We start from the raw sequence: 14,678 nt of genomic DNA on the forward strand, positions 1-14,678 counted from the left end.
TCCTGCCCCTAACCTGCACTCCCCGCAACCCAGGACTAGGGCACCCAGCCCCTGACCCTGTGGTGACCTCTAATATCCGGCACCAGGTCTCCCGCCCAGACTCTGCCTGCTGGGCTCTGCCTGCTGGGCCATGATGTAGTGGGGAATTTGGTCCAGGGCCCAGCCCATCTGGATGGCCCTCCATCCCAGAAATGTTATCCCCACTCTGTGCCAGGCAAGGAGCTCCCTGCCATGGGGATACCTAGGGCCCTGGGACTTTTCTGCCACTGAAGCAGAGAGGTGAGGGCGCACACAACATGCTCAGAGAACACTTGGTCACCAGCCCCCAAGGCCACTCACAGTGACTTTGTGCAAACCTAGGAAAGGTACTCCTTCTGGCTCCTGCAGCTGCCCAGGTCCTCATGCAGGTGGCCCTGGAGATGCACAGAAAACAGGAGAACAAAGCCTTCTTGGTGAGCTGCCTGGGAAGCTGGGGGCCCTGCTGGGCAGGGCAAGATGGCGGCATCCGAGTCACCCGCCAGGTGCCAAAGCTCACTCTGCAGTTGTCCAGTCCCCAGGGTGGCCCTGGGCCTGTCCTTGTAGGGAGAGGCAGCCGGAGTCCGAGCTGTCCTGGGGGACTGGGTAGGAGTTTAAGACGGGTGACCTGGGCAAGGAGGGCACAGACCATCGCATCAGGCAGACCCAGGCATGGTGAGTGTGGCCAGGAGGCCACCGGGGCAGGATCGAGTGTGAGTGTGCATTTGGGACTGTGTGTGCACGTGTGTCACCTACATGAGTGTGTTCTGTGGGAGTGTGTGTGCACAAGAGTTGAGTTTGTTTACATGTGTAAGGGTGTTAGGTGGGGAAGATCTGTGCCCCATGGCTGCCTCAGTGACATCTGGGGCTGGAAGATGGAGGGTCCTGGCCTTCACACTGGAGGGATTCCTAGAACTGGCCCACCCACTTGCTGGCTACTTGCACAGTCCATTTGCTCCTTGGACATTCAGGCCCAGCTGGCTCCTGGCTGGATGGCAGATGGAGCAGGACAAAGCTCAAGACGAGCCCTGGGTACAGTGCTCTTAGGACCTTGTCAGGGCTGCCCCAGCCCAGGGACCCAGGTTTGGGGTCCCCCTGGAGCACCTAGTGCCATAGCCCACCTGTCCTCTGTGTTGTCTTCCAAAACACCAGCCTGGAGACCCCTCAGCCTTGGTGTTCTCACATTAGGCCAGCAGGAAGACTAAGAAGAAGGAAGGGGGTGGCCTACGGGCCCAGAGGGCATCATCCAACGTCTTCTCCAACTTTGAGCAGACCCAGATCCAGGAGTTCAAGGAGGTGAGGCTTTGCTTTTGTCCCAGGACCCCTCCACCCAGTAACTCCTGCCCAAGGGGTCCCCTGTGAATCGTAATGCAGGTGACGAAAAGACCCTACGTGAGCCTCACTCCAGACCCAGTGAGAATAGATGCCTCTCCTAACATGGTGTGGCCAGCCTGGCAACCCAGTGACCCTGGCCTCGGTTGCAGGCATTCACACTAATGGATCAGAACCGAGATGGCTTCATTGACAAGGAGGACCTGAAGGACACCTACGCCTCTCTGGGTAGGTGCCGTGGGACAGAGCTCTCTAGAACCCACCTCAGAGTGTCCTCCAGTCCTGGAGAGCTTTGCTCTGTACCTGGGCCTTACAGCCTGACCTGACATCCCATTCCTCATGGGCTGCTAGGATGTGGGCTGGGCCTCCCCTAGGGGAGAAATCCCTCTGGTTTGATCAGGGCATCACAGAGTGGGTGGCACAGCCCAAGCATGGGTATCCTGGATGAGGAGGTTGGGACCAAAGCTCCAGGGAGGGGCTAACACCCCAGAGGGACACCACTGCATGGGGAGGCTTGTCCTCCTTCCCCCAAGCATGGTAAGGGAGCCCAGAAATAGAACTTGGAGGACGTGGAGGCTGGATCCTGCCCCTCTGAAGAGCCAAAGGCTGGGCCTTTCTCCCTCAACTTCCCATCTGGGGGCATGTTCTCAGCCTGAGGCAATCCCAGGGGAGAACAGGTAGGTTTCTTTCCTCTGGGCCCCCTTACACCCAGGTAAGCAGATCACAGGTCTTCCTGGGCTCCATGCATGGCCTCTTCCTCCTCCTCAGCTGCCCATCTCCCCAGGGCTCAGGGTTTGGGGTTCTGCTGACATGCAGACCTGGGCCACCACACCTGGGCCAAGTATCCCCCCATTGGTTCACCTCCCTCCTTCTGGCCTCCCCAACTTTGAATGATGGAGGTGGGCAACCAGTGGGGACAGCAGACACACCAACAATAGGACAGCCGGGGGGGGGGGGTGACATTCCTGCCCATGCCTTGTATCGGCGACAGGCAAAACCAACATCAAGGATGATGAGCTGGATGCCATGCTCAAGGAGGCCTCAGGGCCCATCAACTTCACCATGTTCCTGAACATGTTTGGGGCAAAGCTGACAGGTAATAGCCATGGGGTGGTGAGCACCATGGGTCCAGGCTCCTCCCTGGGTAGGGGCAGCCCTCAGGCCAGTCTGCCAAGACAGACTGTTAGCTCCTAACACTTAGAAATCCAGACATTTCACATAAAAATCCAGATTTTCAGATTTGCTGAAAAGCCCTAGGACCTGACATTCTGGTACCCGCATCTGTGGGTCACACACCCAGGGGGCACATGAGCTCAGCCTTCCTCCTGTCTGCTTCGTGGCGATAGCCTCTGTCCTTCACTCATTGAGCACTCACTCCACTTTGGGGCCTGGGCAGGATTCTGGGGACCCCCAGAGCAGTCCCCTCAGAGTGGGAGCTGCAGGGTCTCCCAGGTGCTCGGGAGCTGGACGGTCATTCAGGCCAAGCCTGGGGTGGCCCAGAGCAGGACTGGAGCCCTAAACAGCCCATGGTTCAAGGCCTTTTGTGGGCAGGCACGGATGCCGAGGAGACCATCCTAAATGCCTTCAAGATGCTGGATCCCAACGGCAAAGGCAGCATCAACAAGGACTAGTGAGTGTGGCCACAGGCACCCAGACATCTCCCCTGAGGGATGCCAAGCCTACCTCCCCTCACCCCACCCCAATCTCCAGGCCTTGGGCTGCCTGCCCCAAGATCCTGAGTCCCTCGGGTAGCTGAGGACAAAGCCAGTCTTGCCTACACAGGGCTGGGCACCCAGGGACTCAGCTGGTCACCACCACTTGGACCATCACTGGGTCTTTAAGTCCTTTGGGGGCTAAATCAGCCAAGTGGGCATATCTGGTGTACCAGGCACTTGCCTCTAATCTCCCACAGTCTCCTCCCTGCAGAGGGAGCCCCCCACCCACCAGGGGTGGTGACCCCTGAGCGTGTGAGTCAGGAAAGACTCCCTGATGACCACTCCCTGGTGCCCAGGCTTTAGCCAGGCTTCTGAGAGGCACTTGTGCTGTGGGTGGGTGGGATTGAAGGGTGAGCAGATCCCCGCCTTGGGGTATCCCACAATGGAAGAGCCAATGATGTGAACTGACCCAAGTCATGGGGCTCCCTGGGGCCACCCCTCCAGTTCTTCCCCTGCCAATTCCTTTCTTCAGTGCAGCCTAATTTAGCTCCTCCCTCCTTGTCCTCAGCATCAAGCGGCTGTTGATGTCCCAGGCAGACAAGATGACCGCTGAAGAGGTTTGGCCCACTCTGCCCTCCCCCAACTTCCTTCCCCCATGCCCCTCTGTGAAGCTCAAGGATAGCCCTCAGGGCTCCAGTGGGTGGGCAGTTAGCTAGGGGGATTCACCCTGGGCCCCCAGAGGCTGCAGCAATGGGGTGGGCAGTATACCCCAGCCCCGCCCCTGGCTCTGCCATGTGATTCCCCCCCCCACCTCCCTTTCCCCCACCCCCACAAGCAAAAACAACACTGGAGCTGGCTGGAGTTCGGTGCCTGTAATTCATCAGACCATTTGCTCCTTCCCCTCGTCCCTGGGCCTGACTCCCCCAACCATACTGGCTTGCAGGTTGACCAGATGTTCCAGTTTGCCACCATCGATGCTGCAGGCAACCTGGACTATAAGGCACTGAGCTACGTGCTCACCCACGGGGAGGAGAAGGAGGAATGAGGGGCATCTCCTCCATCCGCACCCGGGCTGCAGCCAGTTCAATAAACATGAACCCACAAACCTGCCTGCCAGTGTCTGCAGAGGGAGAGGAGGAGGGGTCCACCTGCGGGTGGGAGGGTCTGCAGGTGGGAAACCTCTGCCTGGGGGTGGGAGATGTGTCTGCTGTGGTGGGGAGAGTTTGGGGGAGGGTCCACTGGGGGTGGAAGTGTTTGCTTGGAACTGGGAGAGTCTGGAGGGGAAGGGTCTGGTGGGGGTGGGAGCATCGATCTGCCTGTAGGGCCCTCCCTCTGCTTCCCCCTCCCAGCCCAGCCTGACCCCACCTGCTGTCCTAGCACTCATGCTGGGAGTCAGGTCACTCAGTGGTCAGCAGAGGGTGAGAAAAGCTATGGGTTGGGATTCCTCAAGGAAGGCATTTCTCACAAGTGTCCATTCCAGACTCAGTCATGCCGGGGGCCCTCAGGACTCCCAATCCATCCAGTTCCCCACCAGCCCTTGTCCCTCATGCCAGGTCCATCCCCCACACACTGCTCCTGCACCAGCCACCACCCTGGGTCTGGCCTGGCCACTGGGGCACCTGCCTGGCCAGCGGCTGCTTGTCCACACAGCACCAGCAGTTCATGCTATAGCCACAGGGTCTCCCCTAGGCCATCCTGCTGCGCTCTGGGTGTGCCGAGGACTCCAAGGCCCTCTGGCATCTGCGGGATGCTGTCACCCTGTGACCAGAGCCTACCCCTCCTGGCCTCCCCTTCATGTCCCCAGGACCACTTCTTGATGCACCAACTGCTCTTTTGGCTTCCAGAACTCTGCAGGGACCCCTGTGACCTCTCTGCAAGTCCTGGGGGCTCCAGCGGCTCAGGGCTCCCCCGAACGAGCAGGTAGGGCCAGGAGAAGGGCTCTAGGAATGAGTTGCCCCTGAGCTTCCTACAGTCCATGCTGGAGGTCGTGGGGGTGTGGCCGAGTGGAGCCTCAGGGGGCGGCTGCCGGGCAGGGCGCGTGATCTGCAGCCTCTGGGGACGTGTCCTCCTGGATGGAGTGGCTCTCATTGGCCTCAGCCTGTCGGCGCCGGTACCGGGTATGGAAGAAGAACACCAGGAAGCAGCTGAAGAGGGTGCACAGGCCAGCCATCAGCAGCATGGACACTAGGGAGACACAGCCCAGCTCTGTTCTGAGGCTTGCCCAAGCAGCCAGAGCTCCCCACCCCTGACCCAGAGTAGCCACAGAGCCCCAACTGACCCCACTAGCCATGACCAGAGTGCCCTGGAAACAGGCCCTGAGGGCAGTTCACAGACCCAGGCGTGGTGAGCTCCAAGGTCACCGGTACAGAGTCTGCAGATGTGGCCGTCCTCACCCCCGTCTCTCTCGGCCTCTCTGTCTCTTTCCCTGATCTCATTTTAAAACGACTCACATGGGGTTTAAATGTTGGGCTTTCACCAGGGTCTCAGGGCTGCTCCCACCATAGTGAGCCTTGGAGGGGAAAGGTCAGCCTTGTTGCCCTCCGACACCCCCCCCCGCACCCCTGCCCCTTGGGTGCCCTGCACATGCCAAGGAGAGTGAAAGGTGCCAAAAGAAAGGGGCCCATGGAGGGGAGGTTCCAGGGCTGGAGAGGGTGCTGGGGAGCCCAGGCACTGGCCTCCTGGCTTGTGCCCTTGGGGGCTCTATGCAGGCGGGGGCACTCACCCATCCAGTCCAGTGGGCCCTGGCCATCCTGGCAGGTGGAGACGGACGGCTCCGCGCGACGTGTGGTCAGGCCAGTCAGCAGGACCATGACGAGCACACCCTCGGCCTGCCTGGACAGCCACAAGGCCTTCAGCCCTGCCCCGGGCACTGCTCAGTACTCACATGGCCATTGGTCACTCTGAGGGCAGTGTCCTGTTCTGGCCCATGTGGGCACAGCAGCCAGCCCGGGGGCAGCACGCAGCTCACAATGTGGTGGCCTCTGCCCGAGCAGGCAGGTCACCCACTGTGTAGCCTGGGGCGGGGCGAGGAGAAGGTCTCTGGGGTCCCCAGGGAAGTGGTGGAGGGACAGACACTCACCCCAGCACGATGACCAGGCCTGCCGCTGCACCCTCCCCCACAGGGAAGGAGCACTCAACGGCGAGCTCCATGGCAATGGGCGCCACCGAGAAGCCAAAGAACCCCAGCAGTGAGCAGAGGGCAGCCAGCGCGAAGGTCTGTCCCTGCAGCTGAGACACCTGAGGGACAGCGAGCCACACAGAGGGACAGGGCAGCAGTCAGAGTGCACAGCCCCGGACACCCAGGCCCAGCCAGGCCCTGCACCAGCACCCTCTCTCAGCTGAGCAGGGAGCAGGGATGGGGCAGTGCCCAGGGTCAGGGGGCCACCCCAGTGGGCAGTGCCCAAGCCTGAGAAGGTCTGAATGTCTGCTTTGACCCATTTGTCAGCTGCCCTGCCCCCAGAGCATCCCACCTGCATGCCTGTAGGGTGGTCTTGGTTCAAGGGGACTCTCACCAGGGCAAAGGCCACGCAGACCATGGAGGTCAGACAGAAGCCAATCTTGACAGCTTCAGTGAAGTGTTTGGTCCGGTCCACATACAGGCTGAGAACCAGTGCCCCCAGGACTCCAAACCCAATGAAGAGAGCCCCGCAAAGGCCTGCAAATTCCTGGAGGAGAGAAGGTCAGGGGCGCCCCATCATTGGGTCACGGTGCTACCAGGGCCCCAGGAGAAGGAGCCCATCCTCGGGGCACACGCCATCACCGAGAAGCCCATGGCAGGGTGACATGGAAGGCTCAGCTGCATGGTTAGCCATGAGTGAGGGACGGCATGTCCTCCCCTGCAGGTGCCTCTTTCCTATGGCACCCCACCCCGGGAACTCAGCAATTGCTAAAGGAAAGGGCCTCAGGGCCTGTGTGCTCCTCATGAGTTGGGAACACACCAGGCCTGAATCCCACACCTAGGGCTGATGCCAGACAGCAGAGGGCAGGGTCAGAGATGCTATGAGCAGAGCAAGGCCCTCCCGATCTCCAAGTATCAGAAGAGGACCCTTCCCTGGAGACCCGCAGGATTGGGCCATCCTGAGTGGGGCATTGGGAAAGATAGTGAAAAGCACCACACAAAATCCCAGTACCTCTTTGGGCACCGCCACCACCCCTCCCCAGGGCCACGACCCCGCCATCAGACTGTATTTGGCACCTGCCACGTTTCACACACAACATCTCAATACCACCCACAAGAGGAGGTTACCCTGTCCAGGCGTGGAAACCCAGTGTCTGGGGCAGACAGCCTTCGGGCTAACAGTAATGGCCCCCCAGCCCCTCCTTGCACAGGAGGGGGGGCTGGGTGGAGCCAGCACTCACGTTGGAGTAGCCCTTCACACAAAGGACCTGCTCCAGGAGGACCGAGAAGCTGGAGAAGATGCCGATGCCGCCCCCGAAACACACGGCAAGGATGATATAGGCTCTGTTCCGCAAGAGCTGGAGGAGAAGACGCCGCTCAGCAAGGAGCCCCAGCGGGATACTCAGGATACCGCAGCAGGGCCTGTCCTGTCCCCCTCCCCTCCTCAGCCTCCTCCCTGCACCAGGTCACCCCCGCCCTGGATCCCACAGCACTAACCAGCTTCAGCCCATCCAGGAACTTCTCTGAGGTGGAGTGGGCAGCCCCTGCAGAGGGTGGGCTAGGAGGTACGCTCTCCCAGAGGCAGGCAATGGCCAGGAGACAGGCAAGGCCGGCAGGGATGATATAGATGCCCAGCTGGGGAGAGGGCATACCTGAGTGTGTGTGTGTGTGCGTGCATGTGTACGTGCATGGGGCTTCACACCCACTGTTCTGGGCACACTGCCGCCTTGCCGACAGACAAAGGCGAGCCCCAGGGCCCGCTTTGCTCTGCTTCCTCTAGAACCCTGGCTTTCAAAATATCACCCATAAATGACTCCCACAATGACACCCTTAGCCAGCCCTCTCCCAGGGCCCCAGACTCACCCATTCAACCGCCAACTGAACCTTCCTGCCGGCCTTCGTGAATGACCCCAACACATACCCAGCTGCACAGCTGGAACCCCCTGCCCTTCCAAACCTGGCCTGAGCCTGCCCCTGCTCCCCAACCCAACCCACCTGGACACCGCAACCATGCCTTTGGCTCCCCGAGCCTCTGGACCAGGTCAAAGCACTCTCCCCTTAGACACTCCCAGGGTTTCCAATGCCAACCACCTGCCCCCTGGGTTGGCCCTTCCCTCCATCCTTCCTTTGCTCAGCAGACACATTGGCCTCTGGCTGCAGCCCCCACCCCTCGCCCTCACGTCCACCTCAGGCATGTGGGAAAATCCTGCGTGCACCAAGTGCACTTGCCGAGGTGGTCACAGGGAGGGGCACGTGCACACTCACAGACAGATGTGGGCACACATGCACACGCACGTGTGTGTGTGCCCCATGAGCTCCCTCACCATCATGGGGATATCCTCCTCCCTCTTCACCAGGGCAGGCGATAGCAGGTTGGCCACCAGGATGCCCAAGGGGTTTGCTGGATGGACAGATGGAGACACGTGTCCGCCCAGCCGTGGCCAGGCCTGGTCCCCAGCCCACAGCCAGAGCCCTTTGCCCTCTGAGAGCTGGGTGTGCATAGGTACCAGGACCCACTCACTAAGCCACAGAAGACCGTCAGCCTCAGCCCTGCCACTCACACATGGTGCCGATCATGTTGGCTGTGGCTCGCTGGTGCTCTGGGAACCACAAGGCAGCCAGCTTGGCCGGAGAGAAGATGACCAGGGTCTGTGCCAGGGCACAGAGACTCTGCCCACCCATGAGGAAGGGAAATGGGTCCTGGATCTCGATGAACAGGAAGGGCAGGGTTCTAAACACACTCCCAGCCAAGTTCAGCCATGCGCACACGATGGTCTGTAGGGATGGGGTCAAAGCACTGCCTGGCCAGCCCAGACTCCCCTCCCAGCACCCTGGCCCCTGCCCTGCCACCCGAATGGCTCTGCCTGGAGACCCCTGGGGAAGAAGCAGTGGTTCTTGAGCCCTGACTCAAGGACCCTGCCCCCATCTAGGAGAGAGCCCTGGCGTGGGGTCTAACTCACTGCCCAGCGGAGCCCAACAGAGTCCAGAACCCAGATGGCCACCACACCAGACGGGATGGACGCCACAAGGTAGATTAGCGAAAGCCAGTTGATCTGCTTGGTGGAGAGGAAGAAGTGGTGGGCAATCGTGTCGGCCACGGGCGCGAAGCTGAGCCACAGCTGTGGATACACATTGGTGTCAGACCAGGGGGCAGGGGCCACAGATACCCCAGCCACCTGCTGTCCCAGGCTTGGCCAGCCAGCCTGAGGGAGGGGGTGTCTGGCAGTCCCATAAGGGCCAGGGTCTTCACCCAGTCACCTCCGAGGGGATGCACCAGGTGGGGGGGTCAGACAGTGTGCCTGGGATAAGGGGCAGCCCCATCCTGCAGACACGGTCCTAATGGTTAGACAGAGGCAGAAGACCTGGCCAGAGCCTGCAGGACCGTGAGCCCCACCAAGACTGACTCTCTAAGAAGGCCCAGAGGGCTGTCAGTGAGATGCTGATGACTGCAGGGGGAAGAGAAGCTCTATATGGTGAGTGGGCATGAAGGGGTCTAGACCAGGTGCTGGACGGCACTGGGGCCTGGGAGGGTAGAAAAGGGGGCCCTGATGAGGGGAGCTGGTGGCCCTGCCACCCTAGTCGCATAGATGTGTAGACTACCCAGATGGCTGGGCAGAGGAGCGCATCTGTGGTGAACACCCAGGTAGATAAGGGTAGGAAGTAGGGTGGGCCTGGAGCCATTGAAGGGATAGTGGAAGGGATGTTTCCATGGAGGGGAGAGAGGACAGAAAGAGGCCCAAAGGTATCTCCAGCTTGTCTAGAAACTCGGTGACTGAGACCCAGGTGGAAACACCTGGATTGTGTGCTGGCCCTGCCCATGGCCAGCCCACCTGTCCTACAGGAGGTAAGACCCTCCCTGACAGCCTGACAAGTGATATTTCCCAGCCTTAGGTGCTGTCAAGCACTGGGACTCTTAACCCCACAGACCTTCAGCAAACAGTACGTTCGATTAGGTCAGTGCAGAAGACTTCCTGGAGGAGGTGACACACTGTCTCCTCCCTGAAGGATGGGTGAGAGGAGGGGCTCTCCAAGGCAGGAGAGAGATGGGAAGCAGGCCAGCGATGGACCAAAGACAAAGGTACCACAACTCAAAGTTCACAATCACTGCAACTCTGTGAGACCGGGAATGCAGAAGCTGGCCCCAGACCACACCCTCTGTGGTGAGGCGGGTGAGATCCAGGCTTGCTGACCCAAGCAGATACTGACTGCAGAGCCTCACATGACAGAGAACTTGGGCAACAGCTGCCTTTTCTTCCTTTTTTCTTTTTTAGGGGCAAAGCAGAGGACAGATCTTCCAGGTACAGAAAGAGACCCCATGCAGGTCCAGCTGCTTCCTGCCCAGCCCGATCCAGCTGAGAGAAAGCATGGTATCTGTTCTCTAAACCTGCCCTGCTGAGCCAAGCCCATTCCTTGTTCCTCCCCAGGTTTGTGGCCGGCAGAGCAGAGACAGGTCTAAACTGTGCCAGACAACAATGTGTCCCCAGTGCAAAAGAATTCCCTTCAACCTGCTCCCAGCTACCTCCCTCTGAGCATGCCAATAGCTGCCCCGCATGCTGGCTCCTGCCCAGACCACTGGGCCGTCTCCTCACACCACTTTGGGGCCCCCCAGACCTCACTCCAGGCACTGCTCCACCTGCCTCTGACACTGCCCTCTCAGAGCCTGGGACCTTTGCTCGCCCAGCTGCAGACGAAGTACACACGTGGACTTGGATGGGGTAAGACTGATGGTCAGTGCTCGCTGTGGTGACCAGAGCAGGGATCACAATTCCTGGTGAGAGTCCTGTTTGCTCCATAATAACTCATGGACTGAAGGGGAGTGAGCAGGATGCTGCCTCAGTGTCCAAGGGAGTTCTTGAGGCCATTCATGATACCCATCCACTCTCAGACTCATCAAAGCAGTTTTGGGGGCTGAAGGAGACCCCTGCTCTGTGTCCTTAGACCACTGCACCAAAAACCAATTCTGGCTTCCTAGCCAGCTAGACAGGGACCCGGTGGAGGCCACAGTGGTGAGTCCCACAGAAAAAAGGTTTCCAGACTCATAGCAGACTTCAGCCCAGGCCATGGACGCCACGTGTCGCGGCACGGGGCTGGCTCTCCATACCCAGTCTGGCAAGGAAAGGAGGAAAAAGGTCCTGATCAGTTTGGAATAACATCCAAGAGTGGTTGCTGCTCAAGAACCTCCCTGAGGCCGTGTCTGCCCAGAATGTCCATACCTGCCTGCCGATCCCTGCTCATGGGTCTGAACTTCCTGATTGTCCCTCGGCCACTCACAGCCTCCCCCAGCTGCGGATCCTGCTGCCAAGGTAGCTTTTCACTACATGATTACCTGGCGCCCAAATGCTGCCTGCCCAGTACCTGGGGTTCTGTGGCAAGCTGAGCAGTCATGGGCAAGTTCCTTCAGGCACACTCAGGAGGTAGAGGTGGCAACACCAAGGAAGAGATACGTAGGGTGGCCCAATGGAGGGTGTGACAGCCCTGTAGCCTGACCCCATGAGCAGGTGGCCAGGAGAAAGTCAGGTATGGGAAGACTAGCTCCAAGCCCTCCCTCCATTCAAGTGCCCGTGGGTGTCTGTCCAAGGGGCAAGGGGCTGGGGGCAGCAAAAAGTTCACTCCACTGAGCCCACTGTATGTGATGGGCTGGGGAAAGAGGGGCCCAAGCCCCTGGGCAGAACTGGGGGCTCAGGGGTGAGCTGGGGAGAAGCAGGTTGGGAAGCTGGGCCCCAGTAACTGGTAGATCCTGTTCTCAGTGGCTGATCAACTGGTCTCAGGGGCTGAGTCCCTGCCAGCAGTGGGAACCATTCTAGAACAGGTAACCAGTCACTGGAGACCCCGGCTGGGGAGCTATAGAGAGACTGGGTGTACAGACAAGGAAGCCTCCATACTGAGTCACGGCACAGGGCCAGGGCACAGGTAAGCAAAGGCGGCTGGGCCCTGCCCTGCCCTGTGGGAGTGGGCTCGGGAGTCTGGAGACCGAGGGTGGGAGCCAGATCATGAGGCCTGCTGCCAGCTGTCGGGTCTTCCAGAAGGGAGTGGGGCCACTGGAAGACCCCTTTTCAGCTATGACAGTGACTCCCGCGTCGTCCTGAAGCAGGAGAGGGATTCTTTCGAAACCACTACGGGTCACAGGAACGAGGCTCTGACACCGCGAGGACAGACGCTAGCCCCTTTTCTCCCTGTGCAGCCAGGAGGAGGGCCTCTGGTCCCGCGCCTCCGCACCTGCTGAGGTCGCTGGCTCCCTGGCTCCCAGCGGTCCCACTGTCCGGTCGGGGTCCTTACAGACCGAGACCCCTGGGCGCACTGGGACGCGGGAAGGTGGGCGGAGCGCGATGACTCGGACCGGGGCCCAGCTCGGCCCGGCCCGCCCCCCGCCCCGCCGAGAGGCAGCCCCAGACCCCTGTACCGTGGCGTTGGAGAAGTTGAGCAGGCTGAGCACCAGCAAGAAGACCCAGCGGCGCGCGTAGGCGCGGTAGCCCAGCAGCGCGCCCAGGGCCGAGGTCGCGTCGGCCCCCGGCCCGTCCTCCTCCGCTCCCGCCATCGCCCGCCGCTCCCGCCGCCGAGTCGAGCAAAGCAGCGCCTGGGCCGGGACCGCCCTGGGAGGTGGTGCCAGGCGCGCGGGGCGGAGCGCTCGGGATCAGTCCCAGCCCCAGGGTCGCCAGTCACTGCGCCGCCTGGAGGGAAAGGCACCGGTTATGAAGTTAGACCCTCTCCATTAGCCAGGATGGAAGTCTCTGCCCCAGAAACAGGGACGAAGTCCCCTCGCAGGGGCCAAACAGGTCACGAACTCTGTGTGGTCACCGAGGTGGACGCGCCCACGTGGGTGGGCACAGGAGAGGGCATCGGTGAAGTCACTCAGCCCCGCAGAAGGTCCGCATTTCCTGGAAGGGGTTGTGGAAACGTCCCCTCCCCCACCACCACCCCCAATTCCTGCCGTCCAAACAAGGCACAAGGAGTGGCAGGAGGCCAGCATGGAAGAGGAGGCTGGGGTCAGTTTGCAAAGAGTCTCGAATCCAGACAAGTCATTAGATTGGGCCCTGTTGTGGGCAGAGGTGGTGCTGGCCCAGGAGGAAGGTGGAGTCCAAGGCCAGCCCGTCCTGCCCAGGGAAAGGGCAGTTTCACAAGGGTGAACCTGGGGGCAGTCAGCCTCCCCCCCCCCCCCCGTGGGGTTATTATCTTCAGTTGACAATTGAGGAAACAGCTGAGGCAGAGTGGGGAGAGAACTGAGAGCTGGAAGGCAGAGAAGAGGGAGTGTCAGCTGTCTCTCTTCCACAAGAACTCCCCTGTGGGTGGACAGCCTCCTCTCCAGCTTCCTCCCCACCCAGAAGTCCACCGCAGTCCATCTCTTCTACTCTCCAAATAATACTCTCCCTAAGGCCACCTGTGATCTCGATGCGGCTGACATAGATGGACATGAGACAAGCCTGGCACTCTTGTCCCTCTCCACCTCTGACTCTCCTGCTCAGCTAGGGGACGGGGGCCTCCTCCCCATCCCTAGGGCTCTTCTGTGGAGTAGGCAGCTTAGTAAGGTCACAGTCGCAGGTCTACATGCAAACAACGAACATGCAGAAACTAAAATTAAACACACAATAACATTTACAATTACTTCGGAAAATTAAACACTTGGGTCTGTAAAAATTAATAAAAGGAAACCTCAACAAAAATGGAGTCAGGAGTCCAGAAGGAGGAGCTCTCATGCTGTACCATTCAATGTCAAAAATTGCCAGTACAGGGCGCCTGGGTGGCTCAGTTGGTTAAGCGACTGCCTTCCGCTCAGGTCATGATCCTGGAGTCCCAGGAGCTACCTGCTCAGCGGGGAGTCTGCTTCTCCCTCTCCCGCTCCCCCCTCTTGTGCTCTCTCTCTCACTCTCTCTCTCAAATAAATAAAATCTTAAAAAAAAAAAAAATTGCCAGTACAGATCCTAACGGAAGAATCATCAATAGGAAAGAATCATCAGTTACAGGCCTGAAGAGGAAAAGATGTGCATTGACTCTCCTACAAGAAATTAACCACCCCTGCAACTTAGCTGGTGAGAAACTGCCACCGTGGTAGGCTCTTGCCTTTCTCCAGTGGACTTTCATTCACAATAACCCCTTCCAACTTCCTCCTTCTTCTCTTTCAAATAACATTCCTCGCCTTTGTTTTTTGGATTAGCCTATGATTTTGGCTGCAGCTTGCTTGTCCTGCATTGCAATTCCTTGCTATTCCTGAGTAAACTCATTTTTTTTTCTTGCTGGTAAAATAACTGACTTTTATTTTTAAGGTCAACAGGTACAAAATTAGCAAACTGTACACAGGACTTGTATGCTAAAAATTATGCAACACAAATGAAAGAAATTAATGAAGACCTTAAAAAAAAAAAAGGATCCATGTTCCAATCCATGTTGATGGATTGGAAGACTCAACACAGTAAAAATGTCAGTTCTCCCCAGATTGATCTATGGACCTAATGCTACTCCTATCAAAAGGGTTTTGTAAACATAGACTGGGGGAAAATATTTGCAAACCACATATCCGACAAAGGACTGGTATCTAGAATATATAAAGAGCCCTCAAAACCCAA

General features: G+C 59.0%; 2 protein-coding genes across 11 annotated transcripts; one reads left to right on the forward strand and one right to left on the reverse strand.

The window, feature by feature from the left end:
* The first annotated feature begins 374 nt into the window (after positions 1–374).
* MYL5 (myosin light chain 5) lies at positions 375–4,107 on the forward strand. 2 transcript variants are annotated; one of them, XM_045881690.2, is made up of 7 exons: positions 375–452; positions 1,204–1,311; positions 1,500–1,575; positions 2,339–2,443; positions 2,899–2,977; positions 3,571–3,619; positions 3,946–4,107. In XM_045881690.2, exons 1-7 carry the CDS (start codon positions 402–404, stop codon positions 4,045–4,047), a joined length of 570 nt encoding a protein of 189 aa, XP_045737646.1. In that variant the 5' UTR covers positions 375–401; the 3' UTR covers positions 4,048–4,107. The 2 variants fall into 2 exon arrangements, with proteins under 2 accessions (XP_045737646.1, XP_045737647.1); XM_045881691.2 differs by lacking the exon at positions 375–452 and adding an exon at positions 612–690.
* SLC49A3 (solute carrier family 49 member 3) lies at positions 3,856–12,720 on the reverse strand. 9 transcript variants are annotated; one of them, XM_064584062.1, is made up of 10 exons: positions 12,521–12,715; positions 9,081–9,239; positions 8,682–8,742; positions 8,445–8,521; positions 7,618–7,755; positions 7,362–7,478; positions 6,515–6,667; positions 6,082–6,239; positions 5,725–5,834; positions 3,856–5,146 (listed from the first exon to the last, which is right to left on the reverse strand). In XM_064584062.1, the coding sequence occupies exons 1-10, from the start codon at positions 12,653–12,655 to the stop codon at positions 4,668–4,670; spliced, it is 1,587 nt and encodes a 528-aa protein (XP_064440132.1). In that variant the 5' UTR covers positions 12,656–12,715; the 3' UTR covers positions 3,856–4,667. The 9 variants fall into 9 exon arrangements, 6 of the variants coding, with proteins under 6 accessions (XP_064440132.1, XP_064440137.1, XP_064440133.1 ...); XM_064584067.1 differs by having other exon boundaries at positions 8,682–8,895; positions 12,521–12,703; XM_045881687.3 differs by having other exon boundaries at positions 4,865–5,186; positions 8,682–8,895; positions 12,521–12,711.
* Between the last annotated feature and the right edge of the window lie 1,958 nt (positions 12,721–14,678).

The sequence above is a fragment of the Mirounga angustirostris genome, unplaced genomic scaffold, assembly GCF_029215605.1.
Source record: "Mirounga angustirostris isolate CCGP_5_RB_7025 unplaced genomic scaffold, mMirAng1.0.hap1 SCAF_2, whole genome shotgun sequence".
Lineage (NCBI taxonomy): Eukaryota > Metazoa > Chordata > Mammalia > Carnivora > Phocidae > Mirounga > Mirounga angustirostris.

Coding starts and splice junctions, on each gene's coding strand:
- MYL5 (XM_045881690.2), top strand. CDS start 402: ATGCAGGTGGCCCTGGAGATGCACAGAAAACAGGAGAACAAAGCCTTC. Junction 453..1,203: donor AGGAGAACAAAGCCTTCTTG/GTGAGCTGCCTG, acceptor TTCTCACATTAG/GCCAGCAGGAAGACTAAGAA. Junction 2,444..2,898: donor GTTTGGGGCAAAGCTGACAG/GTAATAGCCATG, acceptor TTTTGTGGGCAG/GCACGGATGCCGAGGAGACC.
- SLC49A3 (XM_064584067.1), bottom strand. CDS start 12,655: ATGGCGGGAGCGGAGGAGGACGGGCCGGGGGCCGACGCGACCTCGGCC. Junction 7,756..8,444: donor AGGAGGATATCCCCATGATG/GTGAGGGAGCTC, acceptor CCCTCTCCCCAG/CTGGGCATCTATATCATCCC. Junction 5,147..5,724: donor GGGCCCACTGGACTGGATGG/GTGAGTGCCCCC, acceptor CACCCTCTTCAG/CTGCTTCCTGGTGTTCTTCT.